At 50.3% G+C, this 20,724-nt stretch overlaps 3 protein-coding genes across 4 annotated transcripts in view; 1 reads left to right on the top strand and 2 right to left on the bottom strand.

Annotated features, from left to right (window-relative positions):
• F8 (coagulation factor VIII) overlaps nt 1-20,724 on the top strand; it is a 111,613-nt gene that overhangs the window by 79,034 nt on the left and 11,855 nt on the right. The window contains exons 19-22 of one of the 2 annotated variants that reach the window (XM_080831254.1): nt 178-294; nt 795-866; nt 3,017-3,102; nt 5,983-6,138. In XM_080831254.1, the coding sequence (XP_080687380.1) occupies nt 178-294; nt 795-866; nt 3,017-3,102; nt 5,983-6,138 (431 nt within the window). Of the gene's footprint in view, nt 1-177; nt 295-794; nt 867-3,016; nt 3,103-5,982; nt 6,139-14,803; nt 15,397-20,724 lie in introns of those variants that run through there. The other variant, XM_080831255.1, reaches the window with a different exon arrangement.
• F8A1 (coagulation factor VIII associated 1) lies at nt 14,049-15,308 on the bottom strand (the record flags this gene model as incomplete). Its single annotated transcript, XM_080831257.1, has 1 exon — nt 14,049-15,308. One exon carries the CDS (start codon nt 15,306-15,308, stop codon nt 14,166-14,168), a length of 1,143 nt encoding a protein of 380 aa, XP_080687383.1. The 3' UTR covers nt 14,049-14,165.
• Nucleotides 16,476-16,817, bottom strand: H2AB1 (H2A.B variant histone 1; the record flags this gene model as incomplete). Its single annotated transcript, XM_080795414.1, has 1 exon — nt 16,476-16,817. The coding sequence occupies one exon, from the start codon at nt 16,815-16,817 to the stop codon at nt 16,476-16,478; it is 342 nt and encodes a 113-aa protein (XP_080651540.1).

Here is a 20,724-nt window from a genome sequence, read left to right as displayed (position 1 = left end):
ATCCGCAGTACCTCCAAATTGGCAGGGTCACATAGCAAAGCACTTTGGCTTTGAGGGGGCCAAGAGTGATAGAACTGACTTAGGTGGCTCTCCTTGGGTGTTCTGCATAAACCAATGTATCTCGTGCTCATTTTTTAGTAAAAAGAAATAATTTTTGTTCCTTCTGTTTTGGAAAAGGTGTTTTTGAGACTGTGGAAATGCTACCATCCAAAGTTGGAATTTGGCGGATAGAATGCCTTATTGGTGAGCACCTACAAGCGGGGATGAGCACTCTTTTTCTGGTGTACAGCAAGAGTAAGTAGCTTTCCTCCTTCCTAGGATGGTTCCTTTTATCAAGAAATAAATACAAACTCACAGTCATTAACAAATCTACAATGAATATTGCTGGTAGAAATCATCGGAGTCCTCAGGGAAGAGTAAATATGTGCGAACCTGAAGCTCTAGGTATTTAACAAACTGGTGCTAAAAATAACTTCGTTCTCACAACTTTGTGAAGCTCCAGCATCTCCAAGAGCAAAATTTGAAACTGAATTTTGGTTCGGTTGCCAAAGATAACTTACAAATATGGCTTGGAAGAGTTCAAGATTCAACTGTAAACAAGTCAGAGAACCATTGGTCTACTTAGTTCCGCAGCCGCAGAATGTGGATGGTTCTATTAGAGCGAATGAAATGACATGGTAAATAATAGAAAGTATCGACCATTGCTTGGTATTCGCCCGTTCTCACTGGCTTGCCTTTGTGAAGGCTGAATTTTAGGTACTGTTAGCTGTCACGCCCCTCTCCTTTGATTTCAGAGTGTCAGACTCCTCTGGGGATGGCTTCTGGACACATCCGAGATTTTCAGATTACAGCTTCAGGACAATATGGTAAATACCAGTATTTTGTCTCCCAAGAACTGGGCTGATTGTATCTTTTTTTTTTTCTATTGGATTTAGATAACCCATCCATCTCCATCCTTCTATTACGTCTACTCCACAAGTGCCTCTTAAATCCATTTTCTTTTCTCTGATTGACACTGTTCAAGCTACTATCACTTCTCATGACCACCTCCTTACATGTCCTACCTGCATTCCCTGGTGCTCCCCTTGAGTCCATTGTCTCCACTCTGCTATGAGCAGCGACAGGAAAGCTTGAGCAGGATCTGCAGACAGCTCCCAGATACTGTTTTAGAGCAACAGTAAGCAAACTATGGCCTAAAGGCAAAATCCAGCCTGCCAATTATTTATTTTTTTATTTTTTATTAACATATAATATATTATTAGCCCCAGGGGTGCAGGTCTGTGGATCGTCAGGCTTACTCAGTTCACAGCACTCACCATAGCATGTACCCTCCCCAATGTCCATAACCCACCACCCTCTCCCTCCCCCCAGCACCACCACTTATTTTTATGTAGCCTTCAGACTAAGAATTATTTTTCTAGTTTTAAATGATTGGGGGAAAAAAGAAGAAGAATGTCTCATGACATGTGAAGACTATGTGAAATTCGAATTTCAGTGTCTGTACCTAGAATCTTGTACTGACACATACAGCTAGTCCCACTGACCTACAGCTGTCTGTGGCTGCTTTCATGCTACCACAACAGTTAAGTAGCTGAAACCAAATGATCAGCAGAACCTAAATTATTTATTATCTGGCTGTTTACAAAAGAAAGTTTGTCAACCCTGTCATAGAGGGAACAAAATGCCATTTGAAAACAAGGCCTGATGAGACACCCGGATAGCTCAGTTGGCTAGGCATCTGCCTTTGGCTCAGGTCATGACCCCAGGGTCCTGGAATCCAGAACCTGGAATCCAGGGAGCCTGCTTCTCCCTCTCCCCCTTCCCCTGCTTGTGTGCTCTCTCTCTCTCTCTCTCTAGCAGATAAATCCCAGACCTGTAGTAGTCACTCTTCTTATTTATTTATTTATTTGTTATTAACATAAAATGTATTACTTGTTTCAGGGGCACAGGTCTGTGAATCATCAGGCTTACACAGTTCACAGCACTCACCATAGCACATGCCCTTCCCAATGTCCATGCCCCAACCACCCCATCCCTCCCAACCCCCTCCACTCCAGCAACCCTCAGTTTGTTTCCTGAGATTAACAGTCTTTCTCTCTCTCTTCTCTCTCTCTTTTTTTAAGATTAACAGTCTCTTATGGTTTGTCTCCCTCTCTGGTTTTGTCTTGTTTCATTTTTCTCTCCCTTCCCCTCTGATCCTCTGTCTTGTTTCTCCAATTCCTCATATCAGTGAGATCATTATGATAACTGTCTTTCTCTGATTGACTTATTTCACTCAGCATAATACCCTCTAGTTCCATCCACGTTGTTGAAAATGGCAAGATTTCATTTCTTTTGATGGCTGCATGGTATTCTATTGTATATATATACCACATCTTCTTTATCCATTCACCTGTTGATGGACATCTAGGCTCTTTCCATAGTTTGGCTATTGATAAAATCTTTAAGGAGAAGAAAATGAAGCTTGAGAGTTATATACCAAAATAATATTATTTGTCTGTAGGCAAAAGGATGATTTTTTTAACTTTCATTTTTACTTATGTTTTATTTCTCATTAACTAACTTTTCTAGAAGGAACATACATTATGTAATAAAGAAGTAATGATAGCATTTTATACTACTTGTAATACATTCCAGTACCACCTAATTAGAGGTGCTAAGAATAAACAAAATTATTAAGTTTAAAAAATTAAATACTGCTGCGCTTTTGCCTGTATCTTCTCCTCAGCTGGGCTTAGGCTTTCTCAAGAGATCAAATTTAGGGGCACCTGGGTGGCCCAGTTTGTTAACTGGCTCTTGATTTCAGCTCAGGTCATGATCTCAGGGTCTTGGGATAGAGCACCTGTGAGTCTGCTTGTCCCTCTCCGTCTGCCCCTCCCCCACCCCTATCTCCCCTACTCCTGCATCCCCCAAATAAATAAATAAAATCTTAAAAGAAGAGAGAAAGCAATTTTATTCCTAAGTATCTAGGACCAACTCATCTGAATCTAATCTCTTTCTCCTTTCTTGGGCAAAGGACAGTGGGCCCCAAAGCTGGCCAGACTTCATTATTCTGGATTGGTCAATGCCTGGAGCACCAAGGATCCCTTCTCCTGGATCAAGGTTAGAAAGTGCGTCACATTCAGTCGTGACATGATTCCTCTTGCAAGCTCAAAACAAAAGTCATTTTTATCAAACTGCAGGTAACCGACAGAGAAAGAACAGAGTGGCTTTTGCTTGTTTGCTAGTCCAATCCGGTAAACTAACTTGGAGCCAATGACTGAGACAATGTCTTTAGGGTTACTCAGTTTCTTTTTAAATGACTAGATCTTTCAAATTTTCTCATTTTCCCATTTCCTCTAGAGAAGCACTGTCCAATATGATAATTATAATCCGAACCACAAATGCAAACCACATGTGTAATTTTATATTTCCTAATAGCCACATTTAAAAAGAAACATGTGAAATTCATTTTAATAACATATTATATTTCATCCAACATATCCAAAGATTTTATCCAGTGAACATGGGTTCACTCATGGCCCTGACCCCTTCGAGGGCGAACATACAGGGACTTGCCGCATGAGCAATGAGGGCAGCGTGGAAATGCCAGCGCAGCCTGTCGGCCTCGCCACGACAGTCGGTTCCCTCTGGAGCCCGAGCGTGCCCCCCGCCTCTGGTACTCACTGCCCGAAGACTGCCAGTTACAACTCAGTTTGAACTGACTGCTCACGAATTCCTGAGTATGTTTGTTTCTTGGGAAGCTGCCCAACCCCGTTTTCTGACCTTGCATTTCTTTCAACCTTACGTGTATCCCTGGGTGGCGGACACTGTCATCTCTTTGTGTGTCCTGCCTCTGTTGTTCCATTGATTTATTTATGGTGATAGCATTGTCATTTCCATTTGGGGAATTATATGTCCTTCACTGGCTACAACCTAATGAGACTAGTAAACAGAGTGCCTTTTCCACGCCTGGCCAAAGAACCCGAGTCGTATACCGTGTTCAGGTCCCACGCACTAGATTTGGCCCATTGTTCCAGCTTGTCAAGCTTCTGTCTCCCAAAGGATTTCTTAGTCTTCCCAGTTTCACTGAATTTACTGCTTGATCAGTAAACGTTTTTATACGTCAGCCAATTCATGATCAATATATTGAAGAAGACAGGGCTTCCTTACTGTGTGCTTTAAACAAGTCCAAGCATTTTTAACAAATCCTCACCACACTGTTACTGTCACCCTCATTTCAGATAAGAAAGCTGAAGCAAAGAAAAGTCACTTGCCCCAAGTCATAAAGCCAATGAGTGGTTGAGCTGAAATTTAAACCGTGATAGTTGGGCTCCAGAGGCCTCATTTATAATCGTTATACTCTGCTGTTTCTAGAAGCCCCTTTAGGTTGATGATCATCTACTAACTGCCACAGTTTGCTTATGGTAATTGAACCAGTTACAAATCCACCTAATTGTATTATCAGCCAATCTGTATTAAATCTCCTCATCCTCAAGGTGCTTTTTTTTGTTGTTTTGTTTTACCATCTGTCCTACTAAAGCCCAGGTATACATTTTCTTGTTCTGGTAACTTTATAAAATAAATACCCCAGGGGCACCTGGGTGGCTCACTGGGTTAAAGCCTCTGCCTTCGGCTCTAGTTATGATCCCGGAGTCCTAGGATCGAGCCCTGCATCGGGCTCTCTGCTCAGCAGGGAGCCTGCTTCCTCCTCTCTCTCTCTGCCTACTTGTGATCTCTGTCTGTCAAATAAATAAAATAAAATCTTTTTTAAAAATAAATAAATAAGTAAATACCCCAGAGAAATAAAGAATTATATTGACTTACAAAAAAAAAAAAAAAAAGCAAGCAATGGCTCCAGGGAGCCAGGGAGGCGATCAGAGCACTGCAGCTGCAGTGCTCCCGCTGGCACACCGAGCGACTCTCATCGCTTTGCTTGCTTCCCTGTGCAGAGATGTGTCTCGCTGTCACAGTCGAACATGGCTGCATACACAGGTGAAAATGTTGACTTTCCGATGGCCAGATTCCTCCAAGATTCCAGTCATAATGTAGTCAAGGCAGAAGAAGAAGATGAAGTAGATTAGAGTGGCACTTTGCCAAGAATTCATCAGTTATAAAATGTAGGTGGGAAAGGCTAGCAAGACTTCATTAAAGACTGTATTAAAAAGACTTCGCACATGCGGTGCCTGGGTGGCTCAGTGGGTTAAGCCTCTGCCTTCGGCTTGGGTCATGGTCTCGGGGTCCTGGGATCGAGCCCCGTGTCGGGCTCTCTGCTCAGCGGGGAGCCTGCTTCCCCCTCTCTCTCTGCCTGCATCTCTGCCTACTTGTGATCTCTCTCTGTGTCAAATAAATAAATAAAATCTTAAAAAAAAAAGACCTCGCACATAATGCATGAAGACATAGTACAAGTCAGTTCAACAATCCACGGAATTGGTGCACCTGGTACTTCCATTGTCTGCGCCGCAACACCATGAGCAAAACTGAAGTCTCTTCATTTGGGCATAGCATGTAATGGGCCGAGATGTGCTGTAGCTTCTGAAGACCTTGCCGCTCTCTGTCCTGTTCCTGCTTGACTGTGTACACAAAGGGAAGCAGAAGCATAGATAAAGCAGCACTTAATTTGTCTGGGTGAGTGAGAAAAGAGTTTCTGAACTCACATGTGAAGGAGGGACAGCAATTTATAGTGCTGATAGGGAAGGGGACTGGCCTGGGGAGAGGAGAGGAAATGGGCTCTGACTCGGCTGAGGCTGAAGTGTGGGCAGAGCACTAGGTTACGTAGCTCCATGTGCAGCACATTGACTTGAAAGTGGTCTGCTTTGTCAGGAAGTAGCCTGGGGACCCACTCAGCGCCTTTCCTTCTTGTTCCCATCGTTTGTCTCACCACTTCACACAGATCCAAGGTACTACTGAGCGTATCTGTATTGGTGTAGACCCTTCTTAAGGAATAATTAATTCCAGAAGGTGGTACATACACTTAAAATAAAGTGATGTTTTAATTGGCAGGTGGATCTGTTGGCGCCAATGATTATTCACAGCATCATGACCCAGGGTGCCCGTCAGAAGTTCTCCAGCCTCTACATCTCTCAGTTTATCATCATGTATAGTCTTGATGGAAAGAAGTGGCAGAGTTATCGAGGGAATTCTACCGGGACCTTAATGGTATGTAATTAGTTCTTCCAAGACAATGCACGAATCTTTTAAAGAGCTTTTGACGAAGATTGCAGATATGGGACAAACACTCCTAGCTTCTATGAACTTAATTCCAAAAAAGATTTTTCAACTTATGGGCAAAGGAGTGATTATGGACATAGGGAGAAAAAGTAGTAGCACCAGGGGCGCCTGGGGGGCTCAGTCAGGTGAGCGTCTGCCTTCAGCTCAGGTCCTGATCCCGGGGTCCCTGGGATCGAGCCCCACGTCGAGCTCCTGGCTGGGTGGGAAATCAGCTTTTGCCTCTCCCCCTGCTCATTCTCTCTCTCTGTATCTCTCTGCCTCAAATAAATAAATAAAATCTTTAAAAATTGTTAAAAAATAGCACCAAAGATCTCATAGATCCACAAGTCCGAAGCATCTTTCTTTGTCATGCCTCTCGGAGGGCTTCTCTTGCATTTATTCAGCTGCAACTGTTGCCTGAGGCTCCCTCACCTCACTCTTCATGGGTTACGCTATATTCCTAACTAGTCGTCTCTGGCGTCTAGTCTCTCCCCTGATAAAAGCTGCACATCGGTTTTTGGGATAATCATTTTATCAGTCCCTTGCCTAAAACCTTTCAGTGTCTTCCTCTTCTCTTCAGACTGAAGTTCAAAGTCCTCAGATGGCCCCGGGCAAGATAACTCCTGTGTTGCCCTTTAGATCCATGGTCCTGCTTCTCTACCCTGCTTCTTCGTCTTCAGTCTGACCTGTGTGGAATACAGCAGCAGGCTACCTTATCCTCTAGCTTTTGGAAAGTGCTGGCAAGAGAGCAGAGGAAGGAAGGAGAGTAAGATCAAAACATTTATTCTTGGGGCGCCTGTCTGGCTCAGTTGGTAGAGCATGTAACTCTTGATCTCGGAGCTGTGTGTTCCAGCCCCACATTGGGCATTGAGTTTTCTTTAAAAAAATATATATATGATATTTATATATCATGTATATGAGATATTTATTGATATGATATTTATTTATTGTATTATTTGTTTATATACGATATTGATATTGATTTATATGATATGATATCATATACATATGATATTTATTCTCCTGGTGCCCTGCTTTGTAGAGGATTTGGCTGTTTCTCTCCACTGAAGGTCACTGCTGTCTTCAGAGTGGCTTTCTTTCCCTGGTCCCGTTACTATCACTGAGTACCAAGCCACCCCAAAACCTAATATCCTAAAACAACCCTTCTCTTTAGTTCAGGGATTCTATGGGTCAGGACTTCTAACGCAGTAGAGATCATTGGTTGTGCTGCACAATAACCAGGGCTTCAGCTGGCGGCTGGAAGCATCTAGAAGCATCTTTACCTGCATGTCCGGTAGTTGGTGTGGACCAGCTTTAGCCAGGGCAGCATCTGGGGCTGTCCCAGTCCAATTCCATATGGCCTTTCCATGAGGTCTGAGCGTCGCACAGCATGACGGTTTCACATCCACCCAGATTCAAGGGAAAGGGACAGAGATCCCACTTCTCAGTGGGAGGAATGTAAAGAATTTGTGGCCATTTTTATAAAGCACTAGAAGAATCTCCTGTAAGATTCTGCTCCCCCTCCGGTTCTGCTCCCAGTCCTCCTCCCACCAGACCTAGGGATGGCAATACCCTGTCCCCACCTACCTACTGAGTACCTTTATCAAACTTGTCTCAAATTATTATAATTGGAGTCGTTCCTTATTTCTTGTTCAAACTCTGCCTTATACAGTAATTAATGCCAGAATCAGCCCTAAGGAAATACCTTCAAAATGGAATTCTAGGATTATGTTGCTAATATATTCAAGGAATTCAGGTGTGATTTCCTGCCTCGGGGAGAAGATTGCATGTTGGGCAACCCATGTTACATGGTGGTATCACAGTTTCTCAGATCATCACTGGCAATACTATGGGATGAGTTACAGATGGTGAGAAAGACAATGGGAGACTCAAGTGACAGAGGCATTTAGTCACCGTGGTGAAAACTATAGCATCAGCTGATTGTCAACCTGTTATAGCCCTTCTTTTTATAGCATACATAGGGGAAAATAAATTACACAGTATGCACAAGAACACCCGTGAACATACATGAACATACGTGAACGTACATGAATGTACACGGAGAATCAGGACATGTCCACGGTGTTCTAGAGGAGTCTTCCGTATCCTGTGCTTGTAGATAGATACTTAGACTTAAGACCAGGTCTAAGGGCTGAGCGTATGAACCGCAGTGACAATGAAATGGCCCAGCCCATCAGGTCTGTTACGCTAAGGTGAGGAGGGTTACTGGTGGAAAGAAGTGGAGGTCTGAGACCTGGATGAGGCTGAGAACCACCAGTCTCTGAGGCAGTTGTCTTTTCTCTGCATAGAAGTCCCGCAGTGACTGCGCCGGGAGCAGTTGCTTCAGGAGCCAGGCTCTAACCTCCTGAGAGCCCCTGTTCAGCCACTTTAAGAGACAGATTAGTCATGGGGAAATGACAGACACCACAAATGTAGTCAGCTGTGATAACAAGAACTTTTCAATTCCAGATGCAGTCACTTCTCTGGAGCAAATTAGCACAGCCCTAGGCACCTGGTACAGATGGAAAACCGACCTAGAAAATACTTTTTCCTTCATTCCCATTGATAAGCAAAATCAGAATAGATTTGCATTTACAAGGTGGGAACAAGAGTGTTCCCTTTACCCTTCATGTCTCTGGACAATGCCAGCTCCCTTGTTCTTTGTTGTAATGTGGACCCCCGAGGACTCCAAACATCGACATCCCCCAGAATACCATACAGGTTCACGCTGGCAGGACCTGGTAAACAGGAAAGAGCAGTCACTCTAAATGTTTTTGTGATTAATATGCAGAAACACACACACACACACACACACACGCGCGCGCGCACACACACAGACCCATGTATAAAACAAAGAAGCCTATCTTTTCTTGACTTCACTGTGAATGGATCCCATATTTTACTCTTTAATGTTCACTGTTAGTTTCAAACAAACACTTTTTATCACATTTACAAAGTGAGAGTAGCTTTCCCGGAGATTTCCCAGTGCTTTGCTGGGGCTGTCTAGGAGCATTCAATGACATTCCATCCGCAGCTTGAAATCAGGTCTGATGGGAGTCTTTACATCATGGAAGGTCATCTTTGGTAGGATCACACTCAGAGTGTACCGATCATTAACAACTTAGCTGGATTCATTTTGCTTACATTTTATTTAGAATTTTTCATCTATACTAATCAGTAAAATTGGTTTACCTCTTCCGGGAGCTCTATTTACAAGGTTTGGGCATGAGAGTGATATTAAACTTGAAAATAAAGTAGGAAAGTTTCCATCTTTTCCTGTTAACTTACTGGTCTAGACTGGCTTCATTAGTGTATTAATCATGTGTTTAATCAAAGATAGGTAGAAATGCCACTGAGCTTTGTCTTTCTGAGTGCTAGATGCTTAGCTATCTTCTCCATTCCTTATCTGAGCATTGGTATTCTCATTTTCTATTACCCGTAGCTAATTGCTGTGAACGTATACATTCGAGTTGTGTCTCCCCACGTGTGCCATAGAGCATTATCTACATACACACATATTTCTCTCTTTCTCCCTTCATCAGAGTGGGTGAGTGTTTGTCTATCCTATTGGATTTTCAAAGAATCAACTCCTGGTCTTAAAATCAAACATAGATTTGAAGTTGTTGGTTTTTTAAAGATTTTATTTTTATTGTTTTGAGAAAGAACATGAGCAGGAAGGACAGGTTTTTAAAATTTGTTTATTTATTTGAGAGGTAGTACAGGGAGGGGCAGAGGGAGAGAATCCTCAAGCAGACTCCCTGCTGAGTGTGGAACCCAATATGAGTCTCAATCCCACAACCCCGAGATCATGACCTGAGCCAAAACCAAGAGTCGGGTGCTTAACCAACTGAGCTACCCAGGGGCCCCTGAGGTTGTGTTCTAATTCATTAATTTCTCTTTAAAGCTTCAAAAATTCTTTTATTTTCTTTTGGTTTTATTTTTTGTTTCCTGGAACCTGGAGTTTAATGACCAGTTCATTTATTTTCAGTCTTTCTCATTCAGTGTGGTAGAAGTGTTAATAATTACTCTCATGGAGGTCATTCATTTACAAACAGCTACTGAGTAACTGCTGTGTTTTAGGTTCTAGTAGATGGATGGGTAAGCTAGAGCCCATCCATGGATTTGGACTACCACCAGCTTTTTATGGACTGTGACTTAAGAATGGTTTTTATAGGTTTAAAGTTACAAAACAAAGATTATGCAATAGAGATCACTTGTGGCCTGAAAAGACTAAAATATTTCCATCTGGTCCTTTACAGAAAAAGTTTGCAGACTGCTGGTTAGGTTAGTCTAATGACACGAGGAACACCTAGGCAGTTACCATTAACCAGACCACTTCCATTGCAGAGTTTGCCCAATGTGGACACTTCAGTCTTAGTCGTCACCCTCCAGTGTAGTGGTCCTCAAAGGTTCTTGTATCTCTGTTTCGTTCACATACAGAATATGTTTCATCGGCAATATTTCTCATCACAGATGTCCCACATAAAGAGGGAGGGGGAACGTTTAAGGACCACTGCTTCACTGCCCCCATCCTCAATAGTCTATAATGTAAATGTTAATTTTGATTTATCAGTGAACATTTCAGTGATGTGGCTCTTTCTTTCTGGTTTTCAGGTTAAAAAGAAAACTATTTTTAATGTGCTTTAAAAATACTTATTTTGGGGTCATGTTAGAAATTAGTGTTGTTTTGACATTAAGTTGATAATTAGCAAGTGATTTTGTCAAAGTCTGTGAAAATCGCTGAAATGTGGCCTTGTCCCAGTTGTCTATGCTATGAAGTTTCTGAGGGAGATCTGTAAATGAGCCAATGGCAAATGAAAAACAACCTTCATGTTTTCTAGAATTATACTGGTATACCCAACACCAAGCTCTCTGGTAATCCCACCCACCCCACTTCCTCAATACAGGGAGTTTAGACTCAAGGCCTAAGGAGGCTTTTCCTTAAGCCCAAATCCAAATACTATCACAGTTACATATCATAACTCCTGAACGTTCTTGTCGTAATGATGTGGTTTGAAGTACAGTTCGGTAGCCTATGGCCAAGAAAGAATTCTTGAGAATTTTTCAGTGCAGAAAAGGGTATTTTTTTATGATAGCACAGGGACTGGACCTGTGGGCAGAAAGACCCCCACTGCCGTTGTGAGGAATGATGGATAATGTAAGATTTTCTATTCTATGGAGGGGAGGGTGACATGAGGGTCCCAGGAAATTGATTCTATAGGTTTCTGGAGGTTCTGGCTATTGATAAGATTGCTTTTTTTCATTTTTTAATTTTAAGTACTTTATTTATTTATTTGAGAGGGAGAGAGAGAAAGAGCACGCAAGCAGGGGCAGTGGCAGGCAGAGGGAGAAGCAGATTCCCCACTGAGCAGGGAGCCAGATGCTCGATTCCAGGACCCTGGGATCATGACCTAAGCTGAAGGCAGACGCTTCACCCACTGAGCCACCCAGGCGCCCCAAGATTGCTTTTTTTCTTATGAGTCATTTAGACAGCTGCAAAACTGATGGGAGGTTCATGTCGTGCATGACTATGATCTCTATCGGTTACTCATTTATTTTTCCTCTTCCTTTGCTCTTGGGCAGCCAGGAGTGCCTGAGGAATGTCACACCTTTCCCTCCATCAGTTTGTTTTCTCTATTTAAGATTGTGATTTTTAGTTTGTCTCTTCTATTTTCTTTCAAATCCTTTGTTTCTTAAACTCCACATGAGTGAAATCATATACTGTCTTTCTCTGACTTATTTGACATAGCATTATAACTTCTAGATATATACATGTTGCAAATGTCAAGCTTTCCTTCTTACGGTTCAGAAATATTCCAATTTGTGTGTCTTCTTTATCCACTCATCTATGGATGGGTACTTGGGCTGCTTCCATAATTTGGCTGTTGTAAATAAAGCAATAAACATAGGGGTGCATATATCTCTTTGAATTAGTGTTTTCATTTTCTTTGGGTAAATACCCAGTAGTGGAATTACTTGACCAGATGGTAGCTCTATTTTTAACTTTCTGGGGAACCTCCATAGTGTTTTCCACAGCAGCTACAACAGAGGGCATTGCACCAACTGTGCAAGAGGGTCCCTTTTCCTCCACATTCTCGCCAACACTTGTTTCCTATGTTTCTGATTTTAGCCTTTCTGACAGATGTGTGGGAATATCTCATTGTGGTTTTGACTTGCATTTCCCTGATGATGAATGATGTTGAGCATCTTTTCATGTGTCTGACACCCTACCCACTTTTGCAGTAAGTGAGACAGGGCTTCTAGGGCTCCGAAAGACAATTCCAGGCAGCCAAGTGAGAGCATGGGAATGGTAGCTGATTCTGTCTCAGGCGGGCCTCGCTTGCATTCCCTTACCTATTGCTTGCACATGGTTGAAGTAGAGGTAGTCAAGGTTACCCTGAAAGTCCCACCCATTTTGAGGCACTTAAGGCATGGGGACAACCCTCAACATAGCCCCCTCCCCCCACACACACACTGAAGGCAAAACAGAAATCTGCCAAACCGTGTCCTTAAATGGCACCCCAAAAGATGAGTACTGTATACAGCTTCAGCCTAGAGGATGCATTTTCCCAAAGCTGAATGACTGGAGAGGGAGATTAGATTCTGAAGAGTTCTCCTGATCACTCTCACAACTGTGAAGAGAAAAAAGTTGAATTTAAAAACACCCAGTTTGTAACATTTGCATGTAACATGTGGACCAAGAATCTCTGTAAATGTAGTATTTTGAAATGGGTTGCTCTCCGGCTCTTGGGGAACAAAGACACCGTCCCGCATAGACACGACCACGCGATAGGAAAGAACCATGCCGATTTCACACATTTGTGTTAAGGAAGAGTTGCAGAGAGATCCCTACTACAAATAAAAGTCGTCACGTGGACTAGGCATACCTCTGGGGCTAGAACCTAGAACCGGAATGGTGAATTCCAAGGCACATTGGGCCCGTCTGCGTTAGAACACGCCCCCGCCCCTTGCCCGGGACCCAGCGGCCTTGCAGCTCTCTGAGAGGTCCACGTGGCAGAGGGTCTCTGGAGATTCCTGGCCTGGCACAGCCTGAGGACTAGGCACACTGTCTGTGTCAAAGGGATGACTACCTCATGGACCTGAAAGACAGCCATCTGTTTTTCTCCTTTCTGCTTCCTGATATGTGGAGAAGCTGTTCCCGTGTTACAGATGGAAGGAAAGCTAAACCCCACGTTAGGAGCATCCGAAGGGCTTCCTTAGGGACCTGGGGCCGTAGCCACAACGGCGTAGGTCGTCGAATCATCCCCACGAATAGGTGTGGGGCGGACGAAACAAAGAACTTGGGTGGTCACTTGGATAGACACCGATCTGTGCTAAGAAATCAAATCACAATTTAAAAAAAAAAATCCTATAGCTTAAGTACTGGGCGCTGTGCAAAATCCAATCTTCACTTTGCAACAAAGATGTAGGGGGCGGGCGTCAGGTGGAAGAAGAGGTAAGGGACAAAGGGGGTTCTTACTTGTCTTTTTTTTTTTTGGTAAAGATTTTGTTTATTTACTTGAGAGAGAGACAGAGAGAGCATGAGAGGGGAGAAGGTCAGAGGGCAAAGCAGACTCCCCGCAGAGGTGGGAGCCGAATGCGGGGCTCGATCCCAGGACTCCAGGATCATGACCTGAGCCGAAGGCAGTGGCTTAACCCACTGAGCCACCCAGGCGCCCCAGGGGGTTCTTATTTGTATGTGGGCAGTTTGGGGGAAGAGAGCCATGTCCTCCATGGATCCTATCACGTTGTTTCCCTCCCACCGTCTCTCTCGGCAGTAAGTTCTGGGACTACAGGTAACTTGTAGTCAACTTAATGCCTAAGGAGGCAAGAGGAATAAGATCGAGGCAGAACTGCTAGGATTCCTGTCTTTTATTCGGACCCCCTTCCCTTCCCCCCCGCCCCTCACCCCAAAGGCCAGGGCAGATGCACGACGTTCTGCCACGAGCCCAGAGTCACTTGGTCGAAGTGATTCGTCAGATGCCCTGTCCCGAGGGGGAGACGGCTTCTTGCAGGACGAGGTGAAGGAGGTGATTCTGCTCAGCACTCAGGAGCGGCCACATCTCCACCTGCAGCGACTTGACGGCTTCCGTGTCCTTTTCGTGGGTAGCCATGACCAGGGACTGGAGCAGCAGGAACAGCTCCTCGGGGAGCTGGCCCCCGCTCTCCTGCCCGTGGCTGTCGAAAGCCTCCCAGGAGTACTTCTCCAGGGTGTGGGCATGCTCCGGCAGGAGCTTGGCGGGCGGCGGCTGCAGGAGCAGCAGCAGCAGCACGCGGGACACCTCGCAGCGGACCAACACGTCCGCGAAGGCTCCGAGCGTGGCGGGAGGGGAAGCGCCGGGCGCGGAGGCGGCGCCGGGAGGGAGCAGCGCGGCGGGCACGGCCGGGGCGGCGCCGGGGCCCACCTGCTGCCCCGGGGGCGGGGGCGGCGGCGGCGGCGGCGGCGGCGGGGGCGGGGGCGGCCGCACCGGGTGGCTGCCGTGCTCCCGCGCCAGGCGCTGCATGCGCGTGAAGACGGCCAGGGCGCCGTTGTAGTCGCGCGCCAGCAGCTGGCAGGAGGCGGCGTCGCCGAGCGCCTGCAGCGCGGCCAGGGGCAGCTGCGGGAGCTGCAGCTGGGCGGCGCGCTGGAAGTGGCCGGCGGCGGCGGCCGGCTGGCCCAGGTCGCGCAGGGCGGCGGCCAGCTCGAGGCAGAGGGCGGCGGCGGCGGCCGGCTGGCCCAGCTCGAGGTGCAGGCGCACGGCGGCGCCCAGAGCGCTGGCCGCGGCCTGCAGCGGCTCCCCGTAGGCGGCCGGGCAGACGAGCCGCTGGCGCGCGTCGCGCTCCTGCCGCAGGAAGAGTCGGGCGGCCTCGGTCAGCGCCAGCGCCTCCCCGGGCCCGTGGAAGAGCGCCTGCTGGCAGCGCGCCACGGCCAGCTGGCACCAGGCCGCGTAGGGCAGGCACTCCTGGGCACGCAGCTCGCGGCCCAACTGGCCAAACTGCTCGCCCGCCTCCGCCACGTTCGGCTTCCGCAGGAACCGCTTCTTCAGCTTGTTGGACACCTGGCGGTAGCGGGCCAGGAAGTCCCCGGCCTCGGGCCCCGGGCCCGCGCCGCCGCCCAGGCCGGCCGCGGACGCCGCCATGTTGTTCGTCGCCTGCTCGCTGACGCAGTCGGTGGGGCGCGGCGGCGCCTGGAAGCGACGTGCCTTCCGCCCCGCTCGCTCCGTGGAGGTGAGGCGGGGGGAGGGGAGGCCGCAGCACCGCGCGTGCGCGCGCGCCCTGCCGCGCCGGCGCTAGGAAAAGCGCGGGATCCGCCGCGAGAAGCCTCGCCGGCGGGGGGGGGGGGGGGGGCGTTGTCTATGCAAATCGCCAGTCCTGGGGCGGGGCCTGGCCAGGGGCCGGCTGTTGCCAGGCGACAGCCTGCCGGCCCGGGTTGCTAGTACCAGCGTCCCCTAGCGTCTCTAAACGGAAGCCGAGCGGAACTCCAGCCGCGGCGCCACGTGGCCCTAAGGCCAGGTCCGCATGGTTCGCGAGGGCCGAGTCCCCGCTCCCCGCCCGCCGCCCCAAGTGTGTCCACCCCGCCAAGTCTGCACGGTTCGCGGTGGCCAACCCACCCCCTCCCCGCCCGCCACCCCCGCACCGTCCCTCCTCAACCTTCGGGTCCAAGCCCCTGCCCTACCAGCGTCCACGCCGACAGGTGTGTCCACCCCTCCATCCCACCCCCGGGGGATCGCCCTCGCACGTTGTCCCCACCACGACGCCGCGGTCCTGGTCTTGAGCTGCAGCCCCAGGAACCCCGTCCCTCCCGGGACGGTCCCGGGCTCTGGCTTGCTCGGCGCCCATGTGGGGGTCTCGGGGGCGCCAGCGACCCCCGCCCCCATCCCGCCTGTCCCACGCAGGGCCACGCCCCTGCACCGTCCCCGAGAGATACGGCTCTTCTGTGCCCCCCACCCCCAGGCAGCCTGTCCCACCCACCCGGGGCCACTCCCCTGCACCGTCCCCGAGAGAAAGGGCTCTTGTGTGCCCTCCCCGCCCCCCTGCCAGACCCTGCCTCGTCCCTCCGACGAGAGGGACGTCCCCGAAGCACGTGGCCCACCGAGGGACCGAAGCGCACGCACGCACGCACACACACACGCGCGCGCGGGTTTCTTTCCTTGGCTTTTATTGCTTGGACGCACGGGGTTCTTGAGCCCCTTGTCGGGACTGGGCGGGACTGGGCCCGAGGCCCCAGCCCGTCCCGGGCCGCCCCGGCGGTGAGCGGGCCCGGCTGGGGCGGGCGGGCCGAGCGGCCGGGTGGCGCGGGACGGCCGCTAGTCGTGGGGCGGGGCCACCTGGGAGATGGTGGTGGACTCGAAGAAGCGGCTGAGCAGCGCGTTGTTGTGGACCGCCATGTCCACGAGCTCCGGGGTGATGCGCGTCGTGCCGCAGTTGCGGGCCTCGTTGCCCGCCAGCTCCAGGACGGTGGCCGTCAGGTACTGGATGACGGCCGCCAGGAAGACCGGTGCGGACGAGCCCAGGCGCCGGGCGTAGCGGCCCTCGCGCAGGAGACGCTCCACGTGGCTCACGGAGAACAGCAGCTCGGCTCGGGCGGTGCGGGAGCGGGCCTGCCTCTGGCCTCCGGACGACCCTCGACCGCTCCTCTTGGCTGGCATGCTGGGCCTCGGCTGCGCTCTAGCTCGGCGACGGGCCTAGGTCGGCGGTGCTCTGCGGGGCTCGGCGGGGCTCTGCGGGGCTCGGCGGGGCTCAGCGGGGCTCGGCGGGGCTCAGCGGGGCTCGGCGGGGCTCAGCGGGGCTCGGCGGGGCTCGACGGCTTCGGCGGGGCTCGGCGGGGCTCGGCGGGGCTCAGCGGGGCTCGGCGGGGCTCAGCGGGGCTCGGCGGGGCTCGACGGCTTCGGCGGGGCTCGACGGGACTCGGCGGGGCTCGGCGGGCTCAGCGGGGCTCAGCGGGGCTCAGCGGGGCTCAGCGGGTCCCAACTTCTCCAGCCACCCGGTTGGGACTCGGGACTCGGGCCCTTACGCCGCCGTCTCCTAGCGACCACGGACCGACCCCTGTCATTGGTCGGGGGCCACACACTTCGGGACACGTAGATCCGGTGAGGTCACCGCTTTCCCATCGGCCCCTGCCGGGAGCTCGAGCCCGCCGAGAAATGGCGCGAGCGGGAGCCTGCCCCCCTCCCCCCACGGCCTCCCACGACGCCTCTCAGAGGAGGTGGAGGCTCACCGTCTGCCCCACTGGCACGTCCTACGCAAGAAACCCCCGACGGGGGAGGACCTCGTGGCCCCAAGCAGACCCTCGACGTGTGGGGCGACCGTCACCCCTATCCCGCTCCGCAGCATGGGCCCCGCCCCCAAAAGGCAGCCCCGCACCTGGCGGGCAGACGCTCCCCACGGCACCCCCCTCCCTCCGCACCTGTCCCCCCCCCCCCCGTAGCCCCGCAGGCAACCCCTCCTCTGCTTCCTGCTCGGACAGGTTGGCCTCTTCTGGAGACGGACCTAGAGATGGGATCGTCCGACGACCAGGTGGTTGGGGCTGCGGGGGCGGGGGGGTCGGGTCGGTCGGGCTGCTTTCCCTCGGCACCCACGTTTTCACCCGGGTTCCTGCATGTGGTGGCACCCATCTGCACCTGGTGTCTTCTGATGGCTGTGGACAGGAGGCCACGGCACGGCGAGACCACGAGTCGTGGACCCCGGTCCTCAGGGGACCGGCCTCGCGGTGATGTCCACCTCCGGGCCCGTGGGCACGGCGCCGCGGCGGACGGCCGCCTGCACGGTTCTGTCTGAGCCCCTGTTTCCCGTGCCTTGCCCTGTGCAGCTAGGAGCGGGGTCGCGGGGTCCTAGGGTCATTCCCTGGCTCACTTCCCGAGAGGCCGCCTGGGTGGCTCCCGCCGCAGCTGGACCACCGCCCCATCCCGGGAGCAGCGGGCCAGGGGCCCGGTGCTTCCCCGTCCTCGTCCAGACTGGTCGTTTCCCGCTTGGTTGGACTTTCTTGGGCCTAGAAGAGCCGTCCTACGGGGGGCGAAGTGGCATCTCACGGTGACGTCGCCCCCCCCCCCCCGCGCCCTCGTAGAGGGGGAGTGGAGGAGGGGCAGGAGGCGGCAGAGAGAGGGAGAAGCCGAAGCAGGCTCCGTGCCCGGCGCAGAGCCCGCCGTGGAGCCTGACGCGGGGCCGGGTCTCACAACCCAGAGAACGGGCCTGGCCTGAGCCGAGGGCCCGAGTCCGCACGCTCCACCCGCCGGGCCACGCAGGCGCCCCTCCCGGGGCTGTGGACTCGCACGTCCCTAACGGCCAACGGCGGGGGGCGGCTTTCCGCGGGCCTCCTGGGCGCCTGCGCACGCGCGTGGGAGGCACGTCTGTCGGCTCCCGTGCTGGGCCCGGCTCTGTCCGCCTCTGGGTGGCTGAGTTCAAAGTGTTCTTTAGGCGTCCGGACGGAGACGCCCTTGTCGCCTGTGTGATTGCCGAATGCTTCTCCCGTCCTGGGGCGGGGGTTTCGGCCTTTCCCGGCCTACACGGTTCCTCCTTCTCCCCCTCCCCAAGTCCTCCTCCTCCTCCTCCTCCTCTTCCTCCTCCCCCTCCTCTCTCTCGCCCCCCTCCCCCTCCTCCTTCTCCCCCTCATCCTCTCCTTCCTCTCCCCTTCCCCCTCCTTCTCCTCCCCCTCCTGCTCCCCTCCCTCACACCCTCCCCATCTTCCTCTCCTCCTCCTCATCCTTCTTTTCCTCTTCCCCCTCCTCTTCCTCCTCCTCCTCCCCCCCCTTCCTCTTTTGTGGCTGTGCTTTTGCTGCCACCGTATTTAAGGAACCCTTGCATAGGGGCACCTGGGTGGCTCAGTGGGTGAAGCCTCTGTCTTCGGCTGAGGTCATGATCTCAGGGTCCTGGGATCGAGTCCCGCATCGGGTTCTCTGCTCAGCAGGGAGCCTGCTTCCCTCTCTCTCTCTGCCTGCCTCTCTGCCTACTTGTGATCACTCTCTATCAAATAAATAAATAAAATCTTTAAAACAAAAAAGGAACCCTTGCATAACCAAAGCCACCAGGATTTACATCTCTGTTTTATACCAAGGGTTTCAGAGTTTCCTCGTTTACATTCAGGCTTGTGAGCCATCTGGGGGGTTCAGCTTGGGTTTTACCCTGGACTCCACGTTCTTTCTGGTGTCTGCGGATATTCCGTTTTCCCAGCACCATTCCTGGAAGAGATTGCTCATTCCTACATTGAATGGCCTGGGCACCCTTGTTCGGTACCAACTATTCACAAATCCGTGGGTTTATTTCTCACTCTAAGTTCCTAATCGTTGACCTACATGTCTACCATTGTGTCCGTACCACACTTTTTGGGATCGCCCGCTGGAGCTCAGAAATACGTTTTGAAATTGGAAAGTGCGAGTCCTCCGACTTTGTTCTTTTTCCAGATAGATGGTTTTGGCTATCTGTGTCCCTTGCAGGACTTGGCTTTAACATTTCTGCAAAACAACTCATTGAGATTTTGATACGGGTTGTATTGAATCTCTGTATTGCCTTGGGGATTACGGCCATCTTAACAATATTATGTGTTCGGTTTACTGAGGCAGGATGACTTTCCATTTATTTGTGTCCGCTTTAATTTCTTTCAACAATGATTTGTAATTTTCAGTGCACAAGTCTTGCACCTCCTTCGCTAAATTTATTCCTGTGTATTTAATTCTATTTGACTCTATTTTAAATAGAATTGTTGAGGGGTGCCTGGGTGGCTCAGTGTGTTAAGCCTCTGCCTTCAGCTCAGGTCATGATCTCAGGGTCCGGGGATCTAGTCCCGCATCAGGATCTCTGCTCAGCAGGGAGCCTGCTTCCTCCTCTCTCTCTGCCTGCCTCTCTGCCTACTTGTGATCTCTCTGTCTGTCAAATAAATAAATAAATAAAATCTTTTAAAAAAATAGAATTATTGAGGGTGCCTTGTTGGCTCAGTGGCTTAAGCATCTGCCTTCAGCTCAGGCCAGGATCTCAGTGTCCTGAAATCACGTCCCACGTCAGGCTCCCTGCTCAGCGGGGAGCCTGCTTCTCCCTCTGCCCCTCCCCCATGCTGCTCCTCACTCACACGCTCCCTCTCTCTCTCTCTCTCTCTCATTCTGTCAAATAAATTAAATCTTTAAAAAAATAGAATTGTCAATTTCATTTTCGATTTTTTCATTGCTCCTATATAGATACACAACTGATTTTTGTGTGTTGATCTCGTATCTTGCTACTTTATTGAATTCACTTACTAACTTTATGTGCTTTCTATATTTAGGATTTTTTTATATGTAAGATTATGTCATCTGACAATGGAGATAGTTCTCCTTTTACCTTTCCAATATAGATGCCTTTTATTTCTTTTTCTTGTGTCATTGCTCCGGCTAGGCTTTCTATTACAATCTTGAATAGAAACAGTGAAAGCAGACATTCTTGTCTTGTTCCCGATGTCAGGGGGAAAGCTTTCAGTCTGCGACCATTGAGTATGGCATTAGCTATGGCTATTTCAGTAATGCCCTTCATTATATTTTGTAATTCCCTTTCCATTCCTAATTTGCTGGGGTTTTTTTCAGGAAAATTTGT

Source organism: Martes martes (assembly GCF_963455335.1).
Source record: "Martes martes genome assembly, chromosome: X".
In the NCBI taxonomy this organism is placed as follows: Eukaryota; Metazoa; Chordata; class Mammalia; order Carnivora; family Mustelidae; genus Martes; species Martes martes.
Note: the sequence above shows the minus strand (reverse complement) of the source record. Positions and strands in the feature narration are given on the sequence as shown.